This window comes from Trichosurus vulpecula, chromosome 5 (genome assembly GCF_011100635.1).
Source record: "Trichosurus vulpecula isolate mTriVul1 chromosome 5, mTriVul1.pri, whole genome shotgun sequence".
In the NCBI taxonomy this organism is placed as follows: Eukaryota; Metazoa; Chordata; class Mammalia; order Diprotodontia; family Phalangeridae; genus Trichosurus; species Trichosurus vulpecula.
In genome coordinates, this window is record NC_050577.1 from 164,604,782 (window position 1) to 164,628,466 (window position 23,685).

At 38.2% G+C, this 23,685-nt stretch overlaps 1 protein-coding gene across 6 annotated transcripts in view; it reads left to right on the plus strand.

Annotated features, from left to right (window-relative positions):
• DMTF1 (cyclin D binding myb like transcription factor 1) overlaps window positions 1-23,685 on the plus strand; it is a 60,564-nt gene that overhangs the window by 32,909 nt on the left and 3,970 nt on the right. For 2 of the 6 annotated variants that reach the window (XM_036759256.1, XM_036759261.1), the window contains 9 exons: window positions 821-978; window positions 2,494-2,526; window positions 3,876-3,985; window positions 6,249-6,477; window positions 7,784-7,935; window positions 9,571-9,831; window positions 17,636-17,721; window positions 19,881-20,039; window positions 22,170-22,553. In XM_036759256.1, the coding sequence (XP_036615151.1) occupies window positions 821-978; window positions 2,494-2,526; window positions 3,876-3,985; window positions 6,249-6,477; window positions 7,784-7,935; window positions 9,571-9,831; window positions 17,636-17,721; window positions 19,881-20,039; window positions 22,170-22,553 (1,572 nt within the window). The remainder of the gene's footprint in view (window positions 1-820; window positions 979-2,493; window positions 2,527-3,875; window positions 3,986-6,248; window positions 6,478-7,783; window positions 7,936-9,570; window positions 9,832-17,635; window positions 17,722-19,880; window positions 20,040-22,169; window positions 22,554-23,685) is intronic. The other 4 variants (XM_036759259.1, XM_036759260.1, XM_036759257.1 and 1 more) reach the window with 4 other exon arrangements.

Here is a 23,685-nt window from a genome sequence, read left to right on the forward strand (position 1 = left end):
GCCTGAGTTCTTGAAAAGAAAAATGATTGACAAAAATAACACTGTGTGGAGCTAGAGTTGGTTTGTGGGAAGAGAATGAACTTGGTTTTTAAATACTTGTTACTACATACGTGGTGCTTTTTCTGGACTGCTTTACAGTGATTTATTTCCCAGAAGAGCCCTGGTAGTTCAGTCAGCACCTGGTACCTGGCATAGTAGAAAAGAGCTCCAGACCTGAGTGCCAGTACTAACTTGGCTACGTCCTGTCAGTATGACTGTGGGCAAATCGTTAACCATCTCTGGGCTTCAGTTTCTTTATCTATAAAATGAAGTAGTTGTACCTCTGAGATCCCTTATAGCTCTAAATCTTTTACCTCTGCCCTATCTCATATAATGAGTAAAGTGAAAGGTGTAAAAATAACTACAGTAAGCAAAGAGCAGATTCCTTAGGACAAATAGGTTCTTGGTATTTATTTTATATCCCAGTTCTGTCTGCAGAGATAGACAACAAGAGTTTAATAAATGCTCGTTGAATTAAGAGGCAGATACAACTTTATGGACGATCATCTGTTTAAAAAATATTCTAAATTCTTCATAATATTAAAAGCACTTTGACACCTTCCATTTGTAAAATGAAGTTGCTATCATTTTTCATATTTTTAAACATCTGTTTTTGCATCATTTTTAAGTTTGTTGGTGGTATTCTGATAACATGGTGTGTATATATATTGTTTTTCTAAGTGGCATAATTGAAATTAAAAATGACAAACTTAGAAAATTTAGTATGGTTGCATGCATTTGTATCCAAAATCCCTAAATCAAACAAATGTAACCCATTTAGGCACGTGGAATAAAAGATGCCACAGAAATCATCTTTGAGATGTCAAAAGATGAAAGAAAAGATTTCTACAGGACTATAGCGTGGGGTCTGAACCGGCCTTTGTTTGCAGTATATAGAAGAGTCCTTCGCATGTACGATGACAGGAACCATGTGGGAAAGTATGAAAATGGAAACCTTTAATACTACATGTTGTGACTAGTGACTACGAACAAATATATTTGAAAACATAGTTTCATATTAAATAGTGGTAAGAGATATAACCAAGGGCCAGATAAAAGGCCAATCTGAATTTATACTAGAGCCTCACTTATCATGAATCCTGTACTCGTTGCTTTTGTTGTGATCAGAAACTGCCTTTAGACAAGGCCCTTTTTGTTAGCTTAGTAACAAAATCCCCACCCCCCCGCCCAAGGTCCAAATCTTAACCAGTGTCATATTGAACTTTGCTCCCTTGCTAAAGGTAACAATCTTCTAAGTGCAGTAGTTTATAAAATATGAAAATAATTCTTCATGTTTCAGGAGCCAAGATTTTCTACACTCCCTTTTCCGTAGATGAGCATTTTGAAGTCAGATTTTTACAAAACTAAAGTGGAAAGAAGTAACTTTGTGGACAAAAGCAGTCATAGAATTTGAAAATATACATTGTTCATAGTGACAGATTGTCCAGAAAAAGTACAAGAGATAGATGCTTGTTAAAATTTTTCTACTTGCTACATGGAAATTTTAGAAGTTATTTGCATGGACATTGTTCAGGTCTTGAACTCTAGGCGTGTTTGCCAGTCTGGCTCATGCTACTTTTTCTCCAGGTACTCAACTCCATGAAGTGAGAACATTTTAAAAACTAAATGTATATGCAAGGAAAGAAATTATGTTCCCATGGCAGTTGAGAAAGAAGAATAAAGAATGGTGTGAAGTTTGATTGGCTTGATATTTTTAAAATGAGCAACTTACTGGCAAATAAGCATTTTGAATACAACCCCCACATTGTAGTCCTAAGTAGCTTCATAATTAGCTACTAAGAGACAACCTTCAGATTAGAGCGAAAGCATATCAAATGTCCAAATGTAAAGAAGTTGGCTGGTATTTTCTTTTTGGGGGGGGCAACGATGGAATTTGGTACTAGAGATTTTTTGTCACCCTTCCCACTTTAGAGAATGGTTATTGTTTCAGAAAGTCTAAATTTTCTTAAAAATTAAGATGAGGAAAAATTGTGGGTAAAAGCCTTGGTTTAAAGTTAGAAAAGCATTTTAGACAATTTCCTGAAGAATACCAAACATATGGTATTCTATGTCAAACCTAAAAGTTTGTGACTTAAAATAAGCAAGTTTTGTATTTTCACTGGCACCTTTAAAAAAGGAGACATGTTTATTCCCTGGCCATGTTTAGTCAAAGCAAATATTTTCTTGTAGAGTTTTTTTTAAAAAAAAGGAAAGGAAAAAGTAACATTTATATTCATTTTTTAGTTTTCCTACTCACTAACTCCTTTAAAAGTTATGATTATGTTAACAGAAGTAGATTTGTTTCTTAATTATAATTATGTTTTTATCTAATATGAACATTTTTAGTGTTTGTAAATTGTTTTCTTAACGTGAGATTGATTTTTATTAAGACTTTTAGCTTTGTATTATTCCACACTGTTTGATTCTCTAAATTTCTCTCTTGGAATTCTCCAGGTATACTCCTGAAGAAATTGAAAAACTTAAGGAGTAAGTTTTTTGGTTTTTGTTTTTTCAATTGATAAGGTCTGATAGAGTTTTTGTATGTTCTGTTTTGAAAAGCTTTTTCTTTGAACACTTTTACGAGATTTTTGGAGTGCTGTGATTGCTAATTTACTGGTCCTGGGAGGGAGTTTAAGAACTGAAAATCATACTTTGCTCATTGTCAAAGCAGTGACTGAAAATGATATCAAATTGTTCTAAAGTATTTTATAGCTTTCAAAACACAAATGCCGTTCTGATTTGATCCTTACAACAGCCTACTGAGGTTGTCACAGGTTGTTACAGTAGGTATTCTGATACCCATTTTATAGATGAGAAAACTAAAATTTAAGGAAGTCAAGTGATTTGTCCTTAGCTAATAATGACAAGAGGCAGGACTAGATAGAATTCAAGTCTTTTTGGTCCTAGTCATTTTCTTCCCTAATCTCATTTTTTGGTTTTTTTAGTAATCAGCTTTTGACTCCAGTACTTCCACCACTCCATTTCCCTAAAAGTAGGTATACATATAAAGAACTAGTCACCAGCATGACTTCTGGAGACTCCAGTATTGAGTTGAAAGCCAAGTTTATGCCTTGTGATTTAATGTATAAAGACAATTTAGCAAACATTGCTGATGTGTGCTGTTTCCTAGCAAAAAACCATTTTGGTTACTCTCAAGTCACCAAGGCATAGTTTGACTTAATGTGTTCAGGCAGTATCTTATAGACTAAACAGGAAGGGACCTTAGGGATCAGTCATCTGGACCTCCTCTTAACTGAAGCCCAGAGAGGTAGTGACTTGCTTAATTAGGTTTATACAGCTGGTGAAGAGTAGAACTGAGATTCTTGTCTACCTAGGGATTCTGACTTGTAGTCCAGTTCCCTTTCCACTAAATGCCTTGGTGGAACAGTGGTCTTATAATATTAGAAGAAATAAGAATATTTGAGGATAAATTCTGTTACAAAATAGTGGGACAGAAAGAGAAGAAATCAAGAGTACAAGTGGAAAAAGATCAAATGACTACTAAAGTAAGAATACTACCTGGAGATACCTGGGAAATCATATCAATATAGCAGTTGTGGGCTAAGGGGACATTTTGGTCTTTTTTGAAGACATATCCAAGTTACTTATTTCTTCTCTGACCCAGGAAAAAGGCAATTGCTGCCTGTTTTTTCACCCACAGACAACTGTGGACCCCCCCCAAAAAAGGCCACACTTTCAAACTTTGGCTCTCAAAGTATTGCTGTCCACAACTTCCAAACCAGTCATGTGGGAAGAAGAAGAATGAAGAATAAATGATGAAATAAAAAGGGAGAAAACCATTGAACCAAATGCTGATTGGCAGACTCTTGTTTTAGGCTCCGGATAAAGCATGGCAATGACTGGGCAACAATAGGGGCAGCACTTGGAAGAAGCGCATCCTCCGTCAAAGATCGATGCCGGCTGATGAAGGATACCTGCAATACAGGTACTGTCTCAGTGCTCCAGCACTGCTTTCAGGATGCATATTGTAAACCCTGTGTGATCCCTCAATGTAGAAAGAAGTCACAGATCCATTGTTAAGCTCAGAGGCTAATCTCCCTCCCCTACACCCGTTGCATTTTTGGTTTGGTTAGAAGTCAGACTGACTCCACCAAATTCATACTTGGTTTTTGTTTCAAATAGGTCATTACCCCTTACCACATTGGGATGGGAATGAAGGACAATACATTTATTGGTCTTTAGTCTCTCCCCTTCGCTTACCCTTATCCTCTTTCTTTTTCTTCCTTTGTCCTTCATTCTTACTTCAGTCTTGCTTCTACCAGTTTTACATATTTTCTAAGCTGCCAATAGACAACCCCAGCCACAGGATATATTTTGCCTTTCCCTCCCATTTTGAAACATGTAAATGAAAATATCTCCACCTCAGAATGTCATTCCCCTACATTTGATTCACCGACCACTTAATAAACTTTATGTGCAGACCACTGTTTTGGGTGAGTTACACAGCTTAGATAAGACATAATACCTGCCTTTATGGAACTTACTTTCTACTAGGAAAGTATGACATATACGTAGACAACAGTGGTACAAGATAATAAGGATATAGGAGAGGTACAAGCAAATATTTATATAAGATTAAAAAGGGGGTACTCATTACCAATTAGGAGAAATAAAGGAAGTCCTTCTGAAGTATGTAGCATCTTGAGTTGCATTTTAAAGGGCCAGTAGGAATTTAACAAGCAGAAAGGGAATAGGACATTTTAGGTAGCAGCAGCAAGTGAGCAAAATTATGAAAGTATGGACAGTGGAAAAGGAGGAGAGCCTGCAGTACAGCTGTACTGTAACTATGCAGACTCAATTATGAATCATGGAAATTAGTCTAAACAGGAAAATATATGAGAATAAGGCTAGAAAGGTGCCACAGGTTCAAATTATGGTGGGCTTTTAATCTCAGGCAAAGTAGTTTGAACTTTACTGGAAAGTATTAGGGTGCCATGGGACGTTGTTGAGTGACATTACCAGCACTATGTATAGGAAAGATTAGTGTGGCAGGATATAAAGGAAGGAATTAGAAGGAGAAAAGAGTATAGAATGGGAAGAATGATTAGGAGATTAGAGGAACAATCCAGCAAGGTAGGAAGACTGGTGACAATGAGAATTGAGAGCAAAGGACAGATGGTGAGAGAAATTACAGAAGTGGAATCAACAGGCACCAGCAGCCTAAGGATGAAGGATTTGGGTTGGACAAGATAATCTCAAAAATCCCTTATAATTCTGAAATTCTGTGCTTCTGATTTCTTCTCTTAACTAGCCCAGACCAAAAAAGCTGTCCAGCCTTAGTGTCATAATTTCAAGCAGGAAACACATATAGGCAGAACTTCCTTGGTCTCCTGTGGAATATGCGGTGTCCTAGTGATAGTACAGCGTGAGGCACAGAGTAGCTCTGAGGTTCTTACAAGTGAAGATTGTCATAAATAGTATAATGACAAACCTAATTACTGAATTGTTAGAATCTCAATTTCTAGTCATCCTATTCCAATTTGACTGTCTGGAAATCATTGACTTTGACCAGAGCTGTAGAGAGAATCTTATCTATGGCCAGTATTAAAATTTTGCTTTCCTTACTTAACCCACCTTATAGTCATTACATTCTACACAGGGTTGGGGAACCTTTGGCCTCAAGACCACATGTGGCCCTCTAGGTCCTCAGTCCTTTGACTGAATCTAAACTTCACATATCCCCTTAATTAAAAGGATTTGTTCTGTAAGACTTGGTCTCCATCAAAAGGCTGTACCCAAGGACCTAAAAGGCCACATGTGGCCTCAAGGCCACAGGTTCCCCACCCCTGTAAAATCTTCAATGTATGATTTTAAATTGATGGAAGTTTCTGAGTAGATTTTGGTACAGGAGCTACATAGAATTGCATGGAGAGTGCACAACAAAAACTAATTGTACATTTTGTCAGCTTCTCTCCCTTTAAATTTAGTCGTTGGACTTATTTTAGTTGCTTTCCCTGGGAATGTTAATGCTTCTTGGAATGCTTAACTTTTTGGGGCAAATGTTACCATTGATATCAGGGTGTATTTGGCAACCCCTAAACCCAGAAAGTAAGCTGCTGGAAGTATTAATATGTTTCCTTCAATCATTGCATGTGTAGTGATGAATCTTTCTCTGCTTTGCAAAAAAAAAAAAAAAAAAAACCAGGAGACAGGTAGTGGTGGTAACCTAGGTGATTTCTTCCTTTCAGGGAAGTGGACAGAAGAGGAGGAGAAACGGCTGGCAGAGGTGGTTCATGAACTGACAAGCACCGAGCCGGGTGACATCGTCACACAGGGGGTATCCTGGGCAGCTGTAGCTGAACGAGTCGGAACCCGCTCAGAAAAGCAATGTCGCTCAAAGTGGCTCAATTACCTGAACTGGAAACAGAGTGGGGGGACGGAGTGGACCAAAGAGGACGAAATCAATCTCATCTTGAGGTTTGTGTCCTACTACTTACTGCGAGTCATAAAGTCTTGATTAGCCATCTTTTTTCTGTTTCCCTAGATGTGTAAAGTTGGAAGATCATCCTTCCTGATTCATTTGAGTTCCTAATTACTTCATATTGAGCTCTTTTTTGTTTTGTGTTCTGTTCCCTTTTAGTGAATTTAGTGCCCGTGCAAGGTACCAGATTGAAGGCCTGGAGACTGAAGTCCTCTATCTATCCACAGAACAGGTACGGCACAGGCAGCGGCAGTGCAAGCTTTTCCACTGTCCCACTATTGTGCCTCAGTCCTGGCCTGGAGGGACCATGGTTAGGGGGAAGAGGGTTGTTCAGTCTCCAAGCCCTTCAATCCTTGGCTGCTCTGCTTAGGCTGCCAAGAAGGGGGTCCTAGTTTGGAGTTTACCTAGTCATGAAAACTAGACTGAAAAAAATGCCTCCATTTCATACAAGCTGCATATAGCTTTAAAATATAGAGTAACCTCATTTAGTTGATTCAGCCATCCTGGCCTATATGTGAACTGGATACCTGTATGGAAAGGCTTTTGATTACTAGACTAGTCCTATAGATACTAAAGTGTTTTTCTTAAAGATTTTAAACGACTTAGCTTAACCTTAAAACTGAATGACTTGAGTGAGCAATAAATCTTATAGGCAAGGACAAGACATTGAAGAACTCAGGGCTGTGCTATTAGATATGTTTTCAATGTTGAAGCCCAGTCTGATTATGCTATTCAGTGACAGAAGAACATATTTCATCCTAGCCTCCAGATATATTCATACCATTTTAAGAAATGCTTTTTACTTTGAGTTGGGGTGTGTGTGTGTGCGTGCGTGTGTGTGTGTGTGTGTGTGTGTTTTAATAAAGAACTCATACAATGCTTCTACAGTATAAGCCACCATCTATTTTTCAGTTGGAAAGACTGAGACCCAGAAAAACAGTTACTTGCTCCAAGTCATACTATGAGCCAGGTGTAGAGCACAGTTAAAACTTGGCTGGGGTGGTGCTCTAAACTTCAAATAACATCTCCTTACCTGCACAATGATACGTTTGGATACATACAACTTTCTAACCATTCACAGTTAAAATAATTAATTGTAGCTCTGGAACCTCTGGCCTGCCTCTGGGATCCTTTCCCCAACAATTTGGCAGTACCATCTTGTTAATATTATCTCTTACCTCTCCCATGATCTCCAGAGAAATACTACTTTTGGGCAGTCATAGAGAAAAACAAATACTGGTAGGGTTCCCATTAGTCCCAAAGGGTAGCACCTAACAGACACCCATTTTTGTAACCCATCAGGATAGCAGAACTTGATGTGGCTGATGAAAATGATATAAACTGGGATCTACTAGCCGAGGGATGGAGCAGTGTCCGTTCACCACAATGGCTCCGAAGTAAATGGTGGACCATCAAAAGGCAGATAGCAAACCACAAGGATGTTTCATTCCCTGGTAACGTATTAATTAGGTGTGCCTAGCCTTTCATTCTGTTGTCAGAGTGGACATTTATTAGTGTAAATAAGGATCCTGTATAATCATAATGTTCAATACTATCCACAACATGCTGATCACTAGGGCTGAAAGTTGAAAGTTTGTTCTAACTTTCTGTTGCTGGGTGGAAGGGCATCTCGTTTTGAAGAAGCATAACTTTAAATCCTTAGTTGATCTGGTTATGCTGCAAGATTTATTTTACCACTTTTTCCTTAAATATAATGATAACACTGATTCTGTCATGTGCCTAATTAGTCATATACTCAGGAATGCTTGAAGTGCCTAAAGGTATGCAGGAACTTCAGTCATTCATCTTGTGTTAGTATTGGGAAATAATACTTTCCATTTTCTTCTTCAAAAAGGGTACTATATCTTTGAAATGCCTAAAGCTTCTAAAATCAGAAGTTCATGGTATATGTATAAACAGTCAAGATGAATTAAATTTTACATATTTAAAAGTCAGTGTTTGTGCAAAGGATTTTTTTTTCTGAAAAGATATAAATCAGTTTTTAGTCAGCAGTATCACTTCAGATAACCTGAGGGAGCTTGCTATTTAAAGGAGTCCTAATTTTACTCTTTTTTTATAGAAAGTAAATTAATTTTTAGAACATTCTTAAAAAGAATTTTCACACTTTAATTTGTCATGTGTAAATCCCAGTTTTTCATATGGAATTATGATTAAAGTCAGGTATACCAATATGTTCAATTGCTTCTCCCCCCGTGACAACATCCTTTTTTTCCCTATTCACAAATTGACCGGTTAGACTCAGATTTTCGTTGGTAAATTGAACTACGGTCTGTTTTGAATGCTGATTAAAGTTATTGCCCCCCTTTTTAACATCTTACCATTTTCCAAAGAAAAGCCAAACCAAAAAATGATAAATGGTTAACTGGTAAAGATTTACCTTTTTTTGAAACCAGGAATTAATGCAAAATGGTGAATAGCTATTATGTGACATGAAACTAAGCAAAATATGTACTGTCAGCAGAAGAGAAGGAAGGGAATCAAGATAGCTTAGAAGTAGAAGTAGTATAATAGTATAGTAGTATAGAATAGTAGAAGAGGCAGAGTCTACACAGGTAGCCTTTTTTGCAGGCCCTTAGTGACTGCTTTTCTGTGATTAGTGAATGGAAGGAATTCGCCATCTCTTTCCTCTAGCACTGAGGTTACCAGCCACCATGAGGGGATGTGGTAAGCCAAAAGCCAAGTCCTCAATAGTCAGATATCCTAAAGTCCTTGTACATAACCATACTTAGTTTATTCATTTCACAATAAAAATATTGTTAAAGATATGTAGTGCCTTCTCAAAGAATATCCAAAAAAGGGTCATTTTACCAATAGTTTAAATGCTCTATACAGACTTGGTTTGTGTATTTCACAATATCTATTTTTAATATTTACGTATTAAATGATAAAGGCAACATGGGTATTTCATTAATAAAAATTTGCTTAACTAAGAAACATCTCAGAAACTGTGGTTTTTCAAATGTTTCATTATTGTATGTGTAATGTTTGACATCCAGTGAACAAACTATTTATTCCAAATACTTTCCCTCCTCACCTCATCCCTTCCTCCCACCTCCCTTGCTACTTAGATGGTGATGTCGGCGAATCAATGTTCTTTTTGTCTACCCATCTCCCTTCAGTCTTGATAAAAGGTCTTAAACAGTTGCACGAGAACCAAAAAAACAACCCAACACTTTTGGAGAACAAATCAGGCCCTGGCGTTCCAAACACTAATACCAATTCAAGCGTTCAGCACGTTCAGATCCGAGTTGCCCGCTTGGAGGAGAATACTGGCATCTCTCCAAGTCCCGTGACAGCTCTGCAGATTCCTGTCCAGATCACCCATGTTTGTAAGTGCCTGCACTTTGTGACTTACTAGTACTGTTAATAATCATAGCTGACATAGTGCTTCCAGGTCTGTAAAGAGCTTCATGTGCATTATCCCATTTGATCTTCACATCAACCCTGAGAGATAGGTGCTGGTAGTAGATATTTATATCCCCATTTTACAGATGAGGAAACTGGGACTTAAAGTTAAGTGAGTCCCCCCATGGTCCCACAACTAGGGGGCAGGATTCAGGCCTTTTTCTCTCCAGACTCTAGGTGGGTCCAGCACTCTGTGCTACCTCTTGAGTTATCAAAATCTAAATGAGTCAAGAAAGGACTCTGAGTACTTTGGGAAGTTTATAGAGAGTCATTGTCAGAAGTCCCATCATTTAAGGCTTTAGGGTTTTTTTTTTTAAAGTCAGTTATTTAGTATGTAAATGCTCAAAATGATCTAAACACTAGGAAGGTTTTCTTCTGACCGGAAATTAGGAATTTAATAACACTTGGACAGTGAGCATTTATTACGTGTCTGCTGTGTGTTAGACACTGCGCTAGATCCTGGTGATACAAATGGGGACGGTTTAGGAAGGAAAATAATGAATTTTCTTCTGGACATGTTGCATACACCAATGGAGTGTCACCAACATGATGTCATACGGGAAGCTAGAGGTGCAGGACTGAAGCTCAGGAGAAAGATGAGAGCTAGTGGCATAGACTTGGGAAGCGTTTGCATAAAAATGATGAATGAATGTATGGGAGCTGCTGTGATCACCAAGACTGAGCATGGGGGGAAAAAGAGAAGGACCCAAGATAGAGCACTGGGTTGTGCAGACAGCCTTGCTCTGAAAGCCCTGAGAGGAGAAGGAAGGGTTAGACTAGGAGGACTGAGAACTGAGAAAAGGCAGTGGAATTTATCAGCGAAGACATCATTGGTGACTTTGGAGAGAGTAAGTTCAAGAGAATATAAGCTGGTTTGCAAGAGTGTGAGAAACAGGATGTAAGAAAATGGAGACAGCAAGTACAAATTAGCTTTTCTAGGAGTTTGGCTCTGAGAGGGAAGAGAAATACATAAGCATATATAAGAAATATATAAACATAGGGCATGATGGCATCAAATCATGGCTTTATTTTTAAGGATGGGGGAGGTTTAGATGTGTTTGTAGGCAGCAGAGAAGGAGCCAGCAGATAAAGAGAGGTTGAAAATTAGGAAGAGGAGATAATTGCACGCTTCTGGAGGAGATGGGAAGGGCTATAATTAATGGTACAAGAAGAGCTGTCATTGATAAGAAAGGCCACCTTAACCCTTGAAACAGAGGTAAAGGACAAGAGCCCAGGTGGGTAACACTAGGATGGTGGGAAGTATGGAATTGGGGAGGGCAGGAAGCTTCCCATGGATGGCCCCTTTTTTTCAGTGAAGCATGAGGCAAGGTCTCATACCACTTGCCCTCATAATAGACATTTTCCTAAAGCCTAGATATGCACTGTATGTAACTCCAGACTTAGTTTAATTAATAAATGACTTTGCATGGATCAGATCTGGCAGGGAAGTGCAGTTAGTGTTACTATTCATTTGGGTGGGTATAAGCTCAACAAAGAACCACAAATTGAGAATGAGCTTGAGTGGTAGATTGGAAGAAGGGAGTAAACATTTTTTCTCCAGAGATAACTATAGAGCATTCTTTTAAGCCAAGGAGCCAGTTTTTATGCTTTTACATGTTAATGTTTCTGTGTGGTCCTTAGCCTCTTTTGTAGACTGTATTCAACGAAGTCCAAAAGAAGAATGGGCTTCTTAGGGAGGGAGTAAGATCCTCCCTCACTGAGAGGTCTTCTTAGGGATGTTCTGGAGGGAATTCCTTTTCAGGAGTTAGGTGGCCTTTCATGTCCCTTCATAGTCTGATTCTTTAAAACTTATGGGAACTGAACAATACTTGTACAGATGGGAATTTTTTGTCAAGACTTAGGATATGCTGTGCTTTTCACATCTTAGTTTCTTTCTGTCATCAGTATACTTTTTTTTTAAGAAGAAAATGGGATCCTGAAGTTTAGTTCTGCTTATGTGTTGCTGGTTTTTTTAGGTATTAAATAAAAAGCAGAATGCTCAGCTCTAACTTAGGAGATTTAGGTTCTCTTCCTTCTGCCACTAACTAGTGGTACCATTGGACAAGTCACGTAATTTCTCTGTACTTCAATTTCCATATCTGTTCAGTAGCAGTAATACTACCTGCCCTATCTACCTCATAGGTCAGTAAGGATAAAATGAAATTACACGTTCGAAAGTACTTGGGAAAATGTTTATACGCATGCAGAATGGTGGATACTGGAGTCATCTGTGCACTTGGTACTATCCCCACTACTCACTTGTAACTTTGTATAATTGGGAACCAAAGAATTTCTCTAGTACAATTCACCAAATATTTGTTGAGTGTTTGTTCTACACACTGCGTGGAATCAAAAGAAATTTAAGACCGAGTTCCTGCCCTCAAGGACCTTATAGTTGAGAAGAATAAGATAAGTCATCATGGTACAAAGCAGAATGTAACAAGACCAAAAAAGGTGCCCAGAAAGTACTTACAAGGGTTCAAAGGACAGAAAAAGCACATCAATTAGGGTAAACCAGGAAAGGTTTAATAAAGGCCTGGTCTGTGAGATAAATATCTTCAGGATAGGCAGGATTTTGACAGATGGAGGAATAGCATTAACATATTGGAGTAAAAATAAGTTCTACAGTTTAGCCTAGAAGCAGATTCCATGGGTTTCGAGCAGTTATTAAGCTTCTGGTTTGCTAAAAAAGGTTTCTCAAAGTCTATGCCAATGGAGCACAAACTCCAAAGGGGCCCAAACAACTACCAGCCTCACAAGGACCAGCCTTGCTAAGTACCACGGGAGTTTGGCCAAGAGGTGATAATTGTTTTTGTCTATAGCAACTCATTGAAACATCTACTAAAATATATAGAGTTGTGATCTGTGTAAGTGGAGATAAAATTAATGCTGAACTAGTTAACTGTTTTCTGGGAATAAAATAATGTATTTGATTTAATCTCATTGAATGGGTATTCTCTCCATCAGTATAGATCATAACCTATACAGGCCTTCTCGTCCTGTATTTTTTTTCCATGTTCTCCCACAAATCCTTTCCAGAGAAACTCCCCAAAGTGCTGGAGGCCTTCTTCTAGACCTGTTAACATCATTCTCTGAGTTGGATTTGAGCTGTTTCCTACTTTGACTCCATGACTATTGTACTTGCTTTTCCAATCATGCATTTCCTAGATGACATGTTATCCCTTGTGCCTCCTCTTCATATAGGCAGGTCCTCATTAGAAATATGCTTCAACTTACACCCATCATGCTTCTCTTTGTTGCTCTTTAGGTAACTTCAGACTTTGTTTCTTTGACGTTAGTTGTGTTCTAAGATTTTTAACAATGCAGCATGATGAGAGAGCATTGGCATTAAAAAATGGGCGTGGTTTGTGATTATCAAAAGGGCTGCACAGTTTCTATGCAGTGAAATGCGATCTAACCCACTCTTTTCCTGGCCTTCAATTTTGGGGCCTGTTCATTATCACTCAGCTATACTTATCCAAGATAAATGGATCTTGCACTGGTACAGTGGTAAACACTGGGCCTGGAAGCAGGAAAATTTAAATTCAAATCAGACACTTAACTAGCATAAACCCTGGGCAGGTCACTTAACCTCTGTTTGCCTTGATTTCCTCATCTGTAAACTGGGGATCATAATAGCACCTGCCTCCCAGGGTTGTTGTGAGGATCAAATGAGATAATGATTGTAAAGCACTGTAGCACCTTGCCTAGCACCTACTAAGTGCTATGTAAATGTTAGCTACTATTTTTGTTAGTAGGTTTTTATGGACTAATGCAGTGGGCTGCCCCTCCAACTGCTTGTCTTAGAAATAGCAATAGATTTTTTTTTTAATCCATCTGCTTTTTCTTGTATGCACTGTTATGCTGGCTTCTTTTGAGTGGCTCTGGATATCTTTGAAGTATTCCTATGAGGTTTGATGTAATCAGCACAGTATAATCTGAAGGATCTCACCATCTCTAGGGAATAACTCTTCCATTTGGATCCTGTGCATAACATTCCCTGTGACACTGGAAAATACCTTTTGTGTAGTCATTATGGCTCCCCTTTTTTATGTCTCATTTGTCATTAAGAATCAGAGGGCCTTAAACAGTTATCCCTATGATTATGTTTATGATCTCCATATATGCAGAAGAAGCTGCTTGTTAGAGGAGGCTTTTTAAAGTTGTCTTTTCCTCTGTTGGTCAGTCAACAAGCATTTATTAAGTACCAGCTATATACACCCAGCACTGTGCTACACATTGAGGACTCAGAGCCAAAAATGAAACAGTCCCTACTCTCAAGAATCTTACATTTTATTCAGGGAGACAACTCATATAAGTATATGTAAAATATATGTGCACAAAATAAATAAAAGATAAGTTTGGGGGAAGAAGCATTCACAACAGCAAGGAGTCAGGATTCCTAGGAGATGGCGTTTCAGCTAAACTTTAAGTGAAACTGGGATTTCTAAGAGGCAGAGGTGAGGTGGGGGTGTCGAATGTGCTTTTGTAATTAACACTCAGGGGGCACGGCAGGTTCTTGTGCTTCTTTCCATCAATTTTATGTCTATTAAGTTGTGATCTGATGTGGAAAATTGTTCGTAGAAGCCTGACTGTTCCTTTCTTAAATGTACAAATCAGAAGTGAAGGTGAGAAAATTGACATGGGAGTTGGATAGTTATTGATATTTTTTCTATCTGCTTTTTTATGTAGCAGTAAAGTAAATAACAATGCCTTTTCTTTGCAGGCTTGTTTTATTTTTACAAAGCACTTTTGTGTCTCTTATCCTCATGATAGAACCATGAGGTAGGTGAAGCAATTAGTGTTTGTCCTTTTTGACAAACGAGAGCCTGAAGTGCAAAGTGGTCAGGGGTCTTGTCTTCAGCCATGGGCTAATAATCATGGTAACTGGAGCCACAGCCTATGCTGGGGACTCCACCCTTCCATGTGCATAAGCACTTAATTCCCCATATATCAACCAGTCAATAAGAATTGATTAAGCACTTACCATATGCCAGGCACTAGGGCTACAGTGGTCAAGAAGAAACAACTCCTGTCTGCGAGGAGCTGGTGTTCTCTTAGAAGAGACAGTATGTATGTAATATATATGAAGGCTATATACAAAATAAATTCAAAGTAGTTTGGTGGGTGGAGAACTGGCAACTGAGGAGATCAGGAAGCAGCTGATGTACGAGGCTATGCTTGAGCTGCATCTTAAAATGAGAATATTCTGATTACATCAGATCCTCATAAAGTTGAACTTGTTGGTATCATCAAGGGGGTGGGAGGGACAAACATGTGTCCAACAGAATACATTAGAGGTCTTTAGCCTTATACGTGTCATTCTGAGGAGAGACCATGGCATGGTGGTAAGAGAGACAGCCTTGGAGCCAGAAGACCTGGTTCAAGTGCCACCTCCAGTATACTGGCTGTATAACTGTAGACAAGTGACTTCTGCTAGTGATGCTCTAGGTGACTCTCTGCGACTACAAGGTAGAGAAAAGATGCCAGGCTGCTCTGGTAGACAGAGCTTCTTGGCCCTAGAGTTCCCTGTACCAGTGAAATCACAGGTCCTGCTGTCAATCCCAAGGCAGTTTTGAATTGGTGCTATTCGCTTCTGCCTGCCCATCAGTAGAAACAGCATTAAATATTTCTCTGTCTCACTCCTGGCTTTCTGCCCGAAACCTAACTAGGAATGTGAAGCGGTTAGAATGGCTGCTGCCCAGGAAAACTGAGGGTTACTTTTAATGGCAAGTAGGATGTCAAAAGACCAAAATGACACTGAAGAAGGCATCAGGGATTTTTATAAATACTATCCAGATACCACATGTCTCAGTAGCAGAGTTCTTTGATTGTAAAATACCATGCTAAATATTTTGTAACCTTTGTAAAAGCATGAGAAGCTAATAATGTCTCCTCTGAATAAGAACTTTATCTTTTTTTTTTGCATTTTCTTGTACTACTCAAAATGTTTATATGTAATCCTTCTCAAGAGGAGTCAGAGATACAGTCAATAGCTTAGCTTGACAAGAAAAGCATTTAAGATTGCAAACATATATAGTGAGTCCTTGCCTGAGGCCCTGTGTCTCCGTTATGTTGGATAGAACTGATGGAAATAATTGATATCCTTCAAGAGTTCTGCTTTTTCTGGTTCCTCTTATTCCTTATACCTTCCCTCTCTTATCCCCTGTTCATCCTGTCTATATCTTGCTTAAGCATAGTGGTTTACGTGTTGTTTCCCCATTTGACTTAACTCTTTGGGAACTGGGACTGTCTTTTTGCCTTTTTTTTTATCCCCAGCACTTTGCACAGTGTCTGGCACTTGGTAGGTACTAAGATAAATGTGTGTTGACTGACTGAAAACTTTTATTTAACTATACCTTGAGATTGTTTGCCTGGTGTTGGTAACAAAGTTTGATCTTTAAGACTACATAAATCATTTAACCTAAATACGTTTTTTCTTATATATGTGTGTATGTGATTTATATGTACACATACAAATTTTTTCTTTTGTTTTATATATGTAAAACATATATAAAACAACAGAAATGTACTTAGGTTAAATGATTTATGTAATTTATATAAAATATGGATGGATAGATTCTATTCCTCTCAGAGCCCTGTGGCCTGACCCATAGTTCTAGTAAAGATAAACTATAATAGACTTAAACTGACAGGAAACAATGTATAGAAAAAGTTCACTTCAAATCAGTTTTAAATTGCGTCTGAATCTGGACTACATGTGGCCCCCTTCTGAAATTAGACCGTGTTTTTTGTGGGTTTTGCAGTGCCCAGGAAAATAATACTAATTGATTATGGAATCATTCTTAACCAAGAGAGAATGGAATCATACTGTTACTTTTATGATAGCCTTAATGTTCTTCCCTAGCTACCTGTTTACCTCTACCTTAAGAAACACTGGAACACTACCAGCTAGCTGCCTCATTTGAAAGAACTAGGAATGTTTAATGTAGAAAAGGAAAGATTAGCCCTGGGACAGAGCAGAGTGGCCAGAATCTGATAGCTATGTTAAGTATGTGAAAGACTCTCAAGTGAAGAACCCGTTGGATTTATTCTGCTTTTCTCCAGAAACCAAAATGAAGACCAAGAGATAGAAATTGCAGAGGGCCAAATTTTAGCCTTGATGAGTGGCACAATGGATAGAGATCTGAGCTTTCAATCAAGAAAACTTGAGCTTTGAATCCTGTCCCAGACATTTACTGTGATAAGTCACTGACCCATTCTAAGCCTTGGTTTCGTCATCTATAAAATAGGGTAGTAGTAGGAGCTATTTCACAGAGTTACTGTGAAGATCAGACAAGATGAGCACTGGATAAATGCTTGTTAAATGATGTAAAGCACGTTAATAAACCTTAGAATTTTATATAAATGTTTGTTTTGTTCATCATTGTTAAAATTGTAAAGATACACTTCAAAACAGAGCTCTCCAAACGCGGACTAGGTTGCCTTAGGAAGCAGTGGGTTGTCTCTCTCCCATCCCTGACCTCAACTTTTCTTCCCTTAGTGGAGGTCTTTATATAAATGCTTGGTGACCATTTGTATTTAGTATCTTTTGGAAGAAATTCTCATTCAGAACTAGTTGAACTAGTTGTCTTCTGAGGTTTTTTCCAATTCTGAGATTCTGTAAAATCCCTCTATTAACTTTCTCCTATGTACTTCTTTATTGAATAATCCTAATACTTAGCTACCTGCATGTGAGTTTTCCCCCCCTTTTTGCTTTTACTACAGCTTCAACAGAATCCCCTGCTGCTACTGTCGATTCTGAAACCATAACACTAAACAGCGGTACACTACAGACGTTTGAGATTCTTCCGGTAAGTAATATCTGTGCATTAGTCCTTGTGAAAACTCCCTGTTAAAAATAAAATTAACTGTGACTCATTAAATCACTCTTCATTGGGAAATTCAAAGCATTAACTACTAAGAATAATAAAGTGGTAACAAACAAAATACCTCCCTTTGCTTCTTGGCAATAAAGGAGAATAACAGAATCAGAGTATGTTAGAACTGGAAGTACTCATCTAGTTGAAAACCTTCATTTTACAGAAAAGGAAGCTAAGAACCCAGAGTCATAGCTAATTACTGAGGCCCCAGACTCAGTTTTTCCCACCATCTGGTACAGAACAAGAAGTACGAGTAAGTTAGTACAACTAGAACGTTAATGTGCTTTCAGGGGTATGTACGCAAACTACCTTGACTGCTCTAAAAGAAACTTTTAAAGATAAGGAGGACAGGGGCTGCACTTTCTCATGTGTTTCTTGTTGGTTTTTTTCCCTCAAGGATGCTTCTTTTAGTCATGTCCCCTTGGGTAAATAATGGTCATTTAATTATGTTGTGTTGCACGTTTATTCTCTAAAAAATAATTAATAGTAGGTTGTTATAGAAAGCACTAGATCTAGATTAGGAGATCTGGGTTCCAGTCCCAGTTCCATCATTGTAATTAACTGTGTGAACATGGGCAAAAGATGTAGCCTCTCTAGAACTGTTGCTACATTTATGTAGAGTCCTTGGAAATGTGCCTTCCTTTAGTTGTTGCCCTGTCAGAAATTACAGTTTTTTTAAAACTTTTCTTTCATTCTGCCACCCATTTGTCCACTTTTCTTTGTACTATCACCAGTCCATTTCCCCAACTCATATAAGCAAATAAATACTTTTCTACAAAAGCTGCAATCAAGTGTGACAAGTGTGGCACTTTAGGATAGCATACCTGTGGTCTTGCTTAAATTTATGTTTTATAGATGAGCCAGGGAGTAATTCACTTTTTATCTCAATGTGTAGTTCTGCCTTAAGGCAAAATATTCAGATAGGAATTCATCATTGATCTGTTTCTTTAAAAAAAAAAAGTGTACCCAAAAAAATTATATACCGTGGATTTTATTTGAAAATTTATTAGTTGTGATGAAGGCAGGAGAATTATCTAGGACAAGCACCATCAAGTGATGTCACCTCCCAGAAGATGATTCCGTATAATTTTCCTTTTCCAGTATCTGCTTTTTGCCCCATTTATACATAAATGAGTAAGGAACTGGTAGGAAGGTAACGTTTTATTTAATAAGATACTACTTTGTCTATGTCTTATACCTTATGTTTGAAAGAAAGTATTAATTTATGTTGCTTAATAGTTAACAGTGCCATCTGTCATCTCTATGTCAAGCATAAAAATTGAGGGGAAATCTTTCAATTTGATACCAAAAGTAGAACTCTCAAAATTTTTATATCCCATGTTAGCCTCTGTACTGTAGCCATTACATAGAACCCTGTATACAAATGTAAGGAAGGGAAGTTTTTAGGTGCACAGCAGTAATTTTTTTAACCCCTTTGTTGTGAGGTCAAAATAGAAAGGACCTTGTTGTTTCAGAAGGGAGGTACTACAAGTCCTTGGACAAAGCAGTGATCTGTGTGGATTTGCTTAGCCTATGTACTGCATTTTCCTCACCAATAGAAATGGTGAGCTGTCTGCTAAGAGAAATTAATGTCCTCAAGGTGGTATAACCCCCTTATTTTAAAATGCTTATACTGAAAAGAGTTGATTTGACCTAGGTTTTTATACTGTTAAACCAAGGAGCAGAATTTTATTTATGTAACACAGGTCATGTCATTATGAAATGATTAAAGTTATGCAGATTTCAGTGACTCAGTATTGATAGCACAACCCCAATACTACTGTGCCCCATTAGCAATGGGAGAGAGATGTCAATCAGCAAGACTGAGTCCAACGAGATGGGAATATACTGCACCTAAGAGACAGATATAGGAAAGTAGCTAAACCATTATGCCTGCATGAATAATGCCATTTGTCAGTTAAGAAAGAATACTGGTACCATTCATCTTTACTATTGATATGCCTTTGGGAAGGAACATGACTGTGTTCTTGGCAAACTACTTTTTTTTCCAGTCCTGGTTAATTTTCAAGGCTGAGTTAATCAGTAATTGGACAATACTGTGCTTATTTGTATTTTTCTTCTTCCTTCAGTCTTTCCATTTACAGCCCACTGGAACTCCAGGCACCTACTTGCTTCAGACGAGCTCAAGCCAAGGCCTTCCTTTAACACTGACCGCCAGTCCCACTGTGACTTTGACAACCACTGGTGCACCTGCTTCACCAGAGCAGATCATTGTACATGCCTTATCTGTATGTAGTGCTCATAAAACCCTCAAGAAGGCAGACACCTTGAGTTTTCAAATTTGTTTAGAAAGAATGGAACTCACTGAGTTCTAAGTCAGCACAGGTAGTTTACATCTTGTAAACAGGTTGCATTCCAAAAGCTTGCTCCAAAATAAGCTCTTTGGAATTTAAGATCAATTTTCCCATTGAAAAACACTTATACATGGTGGCTAGATTACCAAAAGTCTATTTAACCCATGATAGAGTTCTACTAAAATATTAATAGTACCAAAAAAGAGTATAATGTCAAAACTCAAAATAGAAATGGATTCTGCAGGCCACATTGACTTAGAAAATCACAAATTAACATTATCTGTGTTTTGTTGCATTTTTATTTTATTAAATATTTCCTGATTACATGTTAGTCTGGCTCCAGCCACATTGAGGAGTATTAAGGGCCACATGTGGCCCCTACAACCCTTGAATTTGACACCTTTGTCATCAAACATACTTCAGTAAATCCCAGAGCATAAGACTATGAGTACTCTTACCACTGGTGCAGATCAAATCTTACACAGTTCTTGTCCATGTCCTTAAATAAATCCTCCATAAAAGATCGACCCAGTATCCTGAAGACCTTCCCCTAAATCTTTGAATATTTTATAATATTAGTACACATTTGAGTTATCTTATACTTTGCTTTCACTAAACGTACCTGTCCTCGATTAGATGTCTTTTACAGCTAGAATGGTGTACACGTCATCTTAGGTAGTCTGCCTTCTTATACAATCATCTTTAATAACATTATTTTGTGGGAAAATGCATTCATTTCAACAAATTAAACTCCATAGATGTCTAAGTATAAGGCAGCTAAATGCTAAACTTGTAAAAAGTTCAATAACAATAAAGTATCTAAATAATAGATAATATATTGTCAGACTTTACACAATTAATTGCCACATGACTTTCCAAAACTAAGTGCTGTTGGAATTCAGAGGTCACTGAGTACTAGTGATCAGGGAAGATTTATGAAAGAAGGACTTGAGTTGGCTCTTCAAGCTTGGATAGTATTTGGATAGGTGAAGAACAGGAAGTGTTTCAGATACAAGAGTGTAAAGTATATTCTAGGAACAGTGATTAAATCAGTGTGGCTAGACCAAAGAGTCCTTTTTGGCAAATAATGGAAAGTAATATTAAAAGAAAAAAGCGGAGTATTATCAAAAGACCTTAAACATCAGACCTGAAGAGTTTAGACTTATTAAAATGTGAGCCATTTGAGGGTTTTTTTTTGTTTGTTTTTTGTTTTGTTCAGCAAGGGGATGATGTAAAGTGATTTTTTAGGAAGATTAATAGGTATGCAGAATGGAAGAAGAGACTTGAAGTAAGGAAGGAGCATAGTATGATGTGTAAAGAGTGAGCCAGGGCTGTGGCTGTGGAAAGAAGAGGAGGGAACATGGGAGAAGTCCTGTGAAGGAAGAAACTCTAGGGTCTGATGACCGTTTGGAGATGATGAGGCCAGGAGGATAGGGGTAGAGAAAAGACAATTCTAAGGCTTTGGAACTGGGAGGCCAGTAGTGCCATTAACCAAAATAGAAAGGAGAGAGGCCAGTTTTGGGGGAAGATTCTGAGTTCAATTTTAGATAATTTGAGTTTGAGTTAGTTGTAGGATATTTCAAATGGAAATGTTGAGCAACTAGTTGGACATATAGTATTGGTGCTTCTAAGGAACATAAGGACTTGATATACAGATTTGAGAGTCATCTTTGTCCAAGTTGAGTTTCTAAGAACATATGACATAGCTGGAGAAAGAGTATGAGAAAAGCAGAAAGCCTTTTTTGTTTCAACCAGAGGCACTGAGAATATCCCATAATCATCTAATGAGAGGTACCTCCTTTCAGTGGGCACTTAAGAGTGCCGCACCAATGATTAGGACTCAGCCTGGGGAGTGGGGGTGTTGAGGATGGCCAGTGGGAGGAAAACCAGAGGGACAAGTGCTTGGAGGGCCTCACTTCCCTCAGGCAGTACACTTTAGATGCCCAAATATGGATCATTGTTATACCAAGCATTCATATAAGTAAAGGACTACCTATAAATGAAGTTTGTTAACTCTAGCAGAGTTCAGTGATTACTCACAGTTTGTTCCTTTTTTTTTTAAAGCCAGAACATTTGCTGAATACAAATGACAATGTCACTGTACAGTGCCACACGCCAAGTGTCATCATTCGGACTGTTGCCACTGAAGATATCGCTTCTTCTATATCCCAGGCAGAACTAACAGTAGATACTGACATTCGATCAGCTGATTTGACTGACCCTCCAGATACCCTAGAAGCAGACGCTTTTTCAGATGAACTCCATCGGCCTAAACTGACCAACGAAAGACCATCATTCGGTGATACTTGTGACTCCAAGTTTAGTGACCAGAATAGCACCGAACTAATAGATAGTATGATGGTCAGAACAGAAGAAGAAATCTCTGTCACAGACCTCAAGCAAGAAGAGGATTCTCCATCGGCTTTAGCCAGTGCTTATGTTACCGAGGTGAGAAAGCTCTTAGGAGTAGAAGTACTTACGGGAAGTACTTGTCTGATACCCCAGAGCGCCATACTCTTGGATGGCGACAACTAGAAGTAATTGCTAAACTAAAAGCATTTGCTAAATGATAACTTTTTTCATCAAAATATTACAATTTCCCAGTCTAGGGTTTTGCTGGTATGTTTTATTTTTAAACTATTACTTTCTTAACCATATCTGTCTCCTAATCCTTTCTAGTTTCATAGTTGGTGACAAGAGGAATATGATTTGGACGTTTGCTCCCTAAGTAGCTGGCATTTATGTAGTGCCTCCTATGTGTCAGGCACTGTGCTAAGCTAAGCGCTTTACAGATTTAATTCCATTTGATCCTCACGACAACCCTGACCTAGGGCTATCATGATCCTCGTTTTAGAGATGAAGAGACTGAGGCAAACCCCAAGGTCATACAACTAGTAAGTGTCTATGGCTGGATTTGAACTCAGGTCTTCCTAACTCCAGTCCGCTGCACCGTATCCACTTCACCATCTAGCTGCCTAAGCATAAGAGACTACCATATAGGTCTTTACAGTAGTTGTGTTCCTCTTACATGTTATAGCTACTACAGATTTTCTTCGTCCAGTGGTAATGTGACATAAATTAGGAGAGGATTTAGTCCAAATGACTTGAAAGCAAGCTTTTGTTTTTTACATTTGCTAAAAAGAAAAAAAAAAATCTACTCATGTATGAAGCTATTAAACAGGGAATGTTTAAAAAGTCAGCTGTCTTGTGAAACAGAGGCAGCTTGCTTTTTAAAAGATGTCTTTCCTTCTTTTCTGAAATAGCCCTGGAGCCACACAGCCCTTAGAAGCTGATCTCTACTGTGGATTGGTAGTGTGCACAGTGATCTAACTTGCAAACAAAAGTTTGCATTTAGGGTTAGAGTCCATTGAGGTGGATTTATACCTGAGCTGCCAAAAACTGGATTGAACAGACATGGGCACCATTAAATGTCACCTCTTGCTTTTTACAGAATGGGAAGGCATGGCCTGGGCTGCCTTTTTTGCCTTGTAGCTTGAAAGTTGTGGGATAACGGCCATCATAAGTTCAACCTCTCCCACTTCACCATTCAGTTGGTTATCTTTAGGCTAAGTACAGGTGT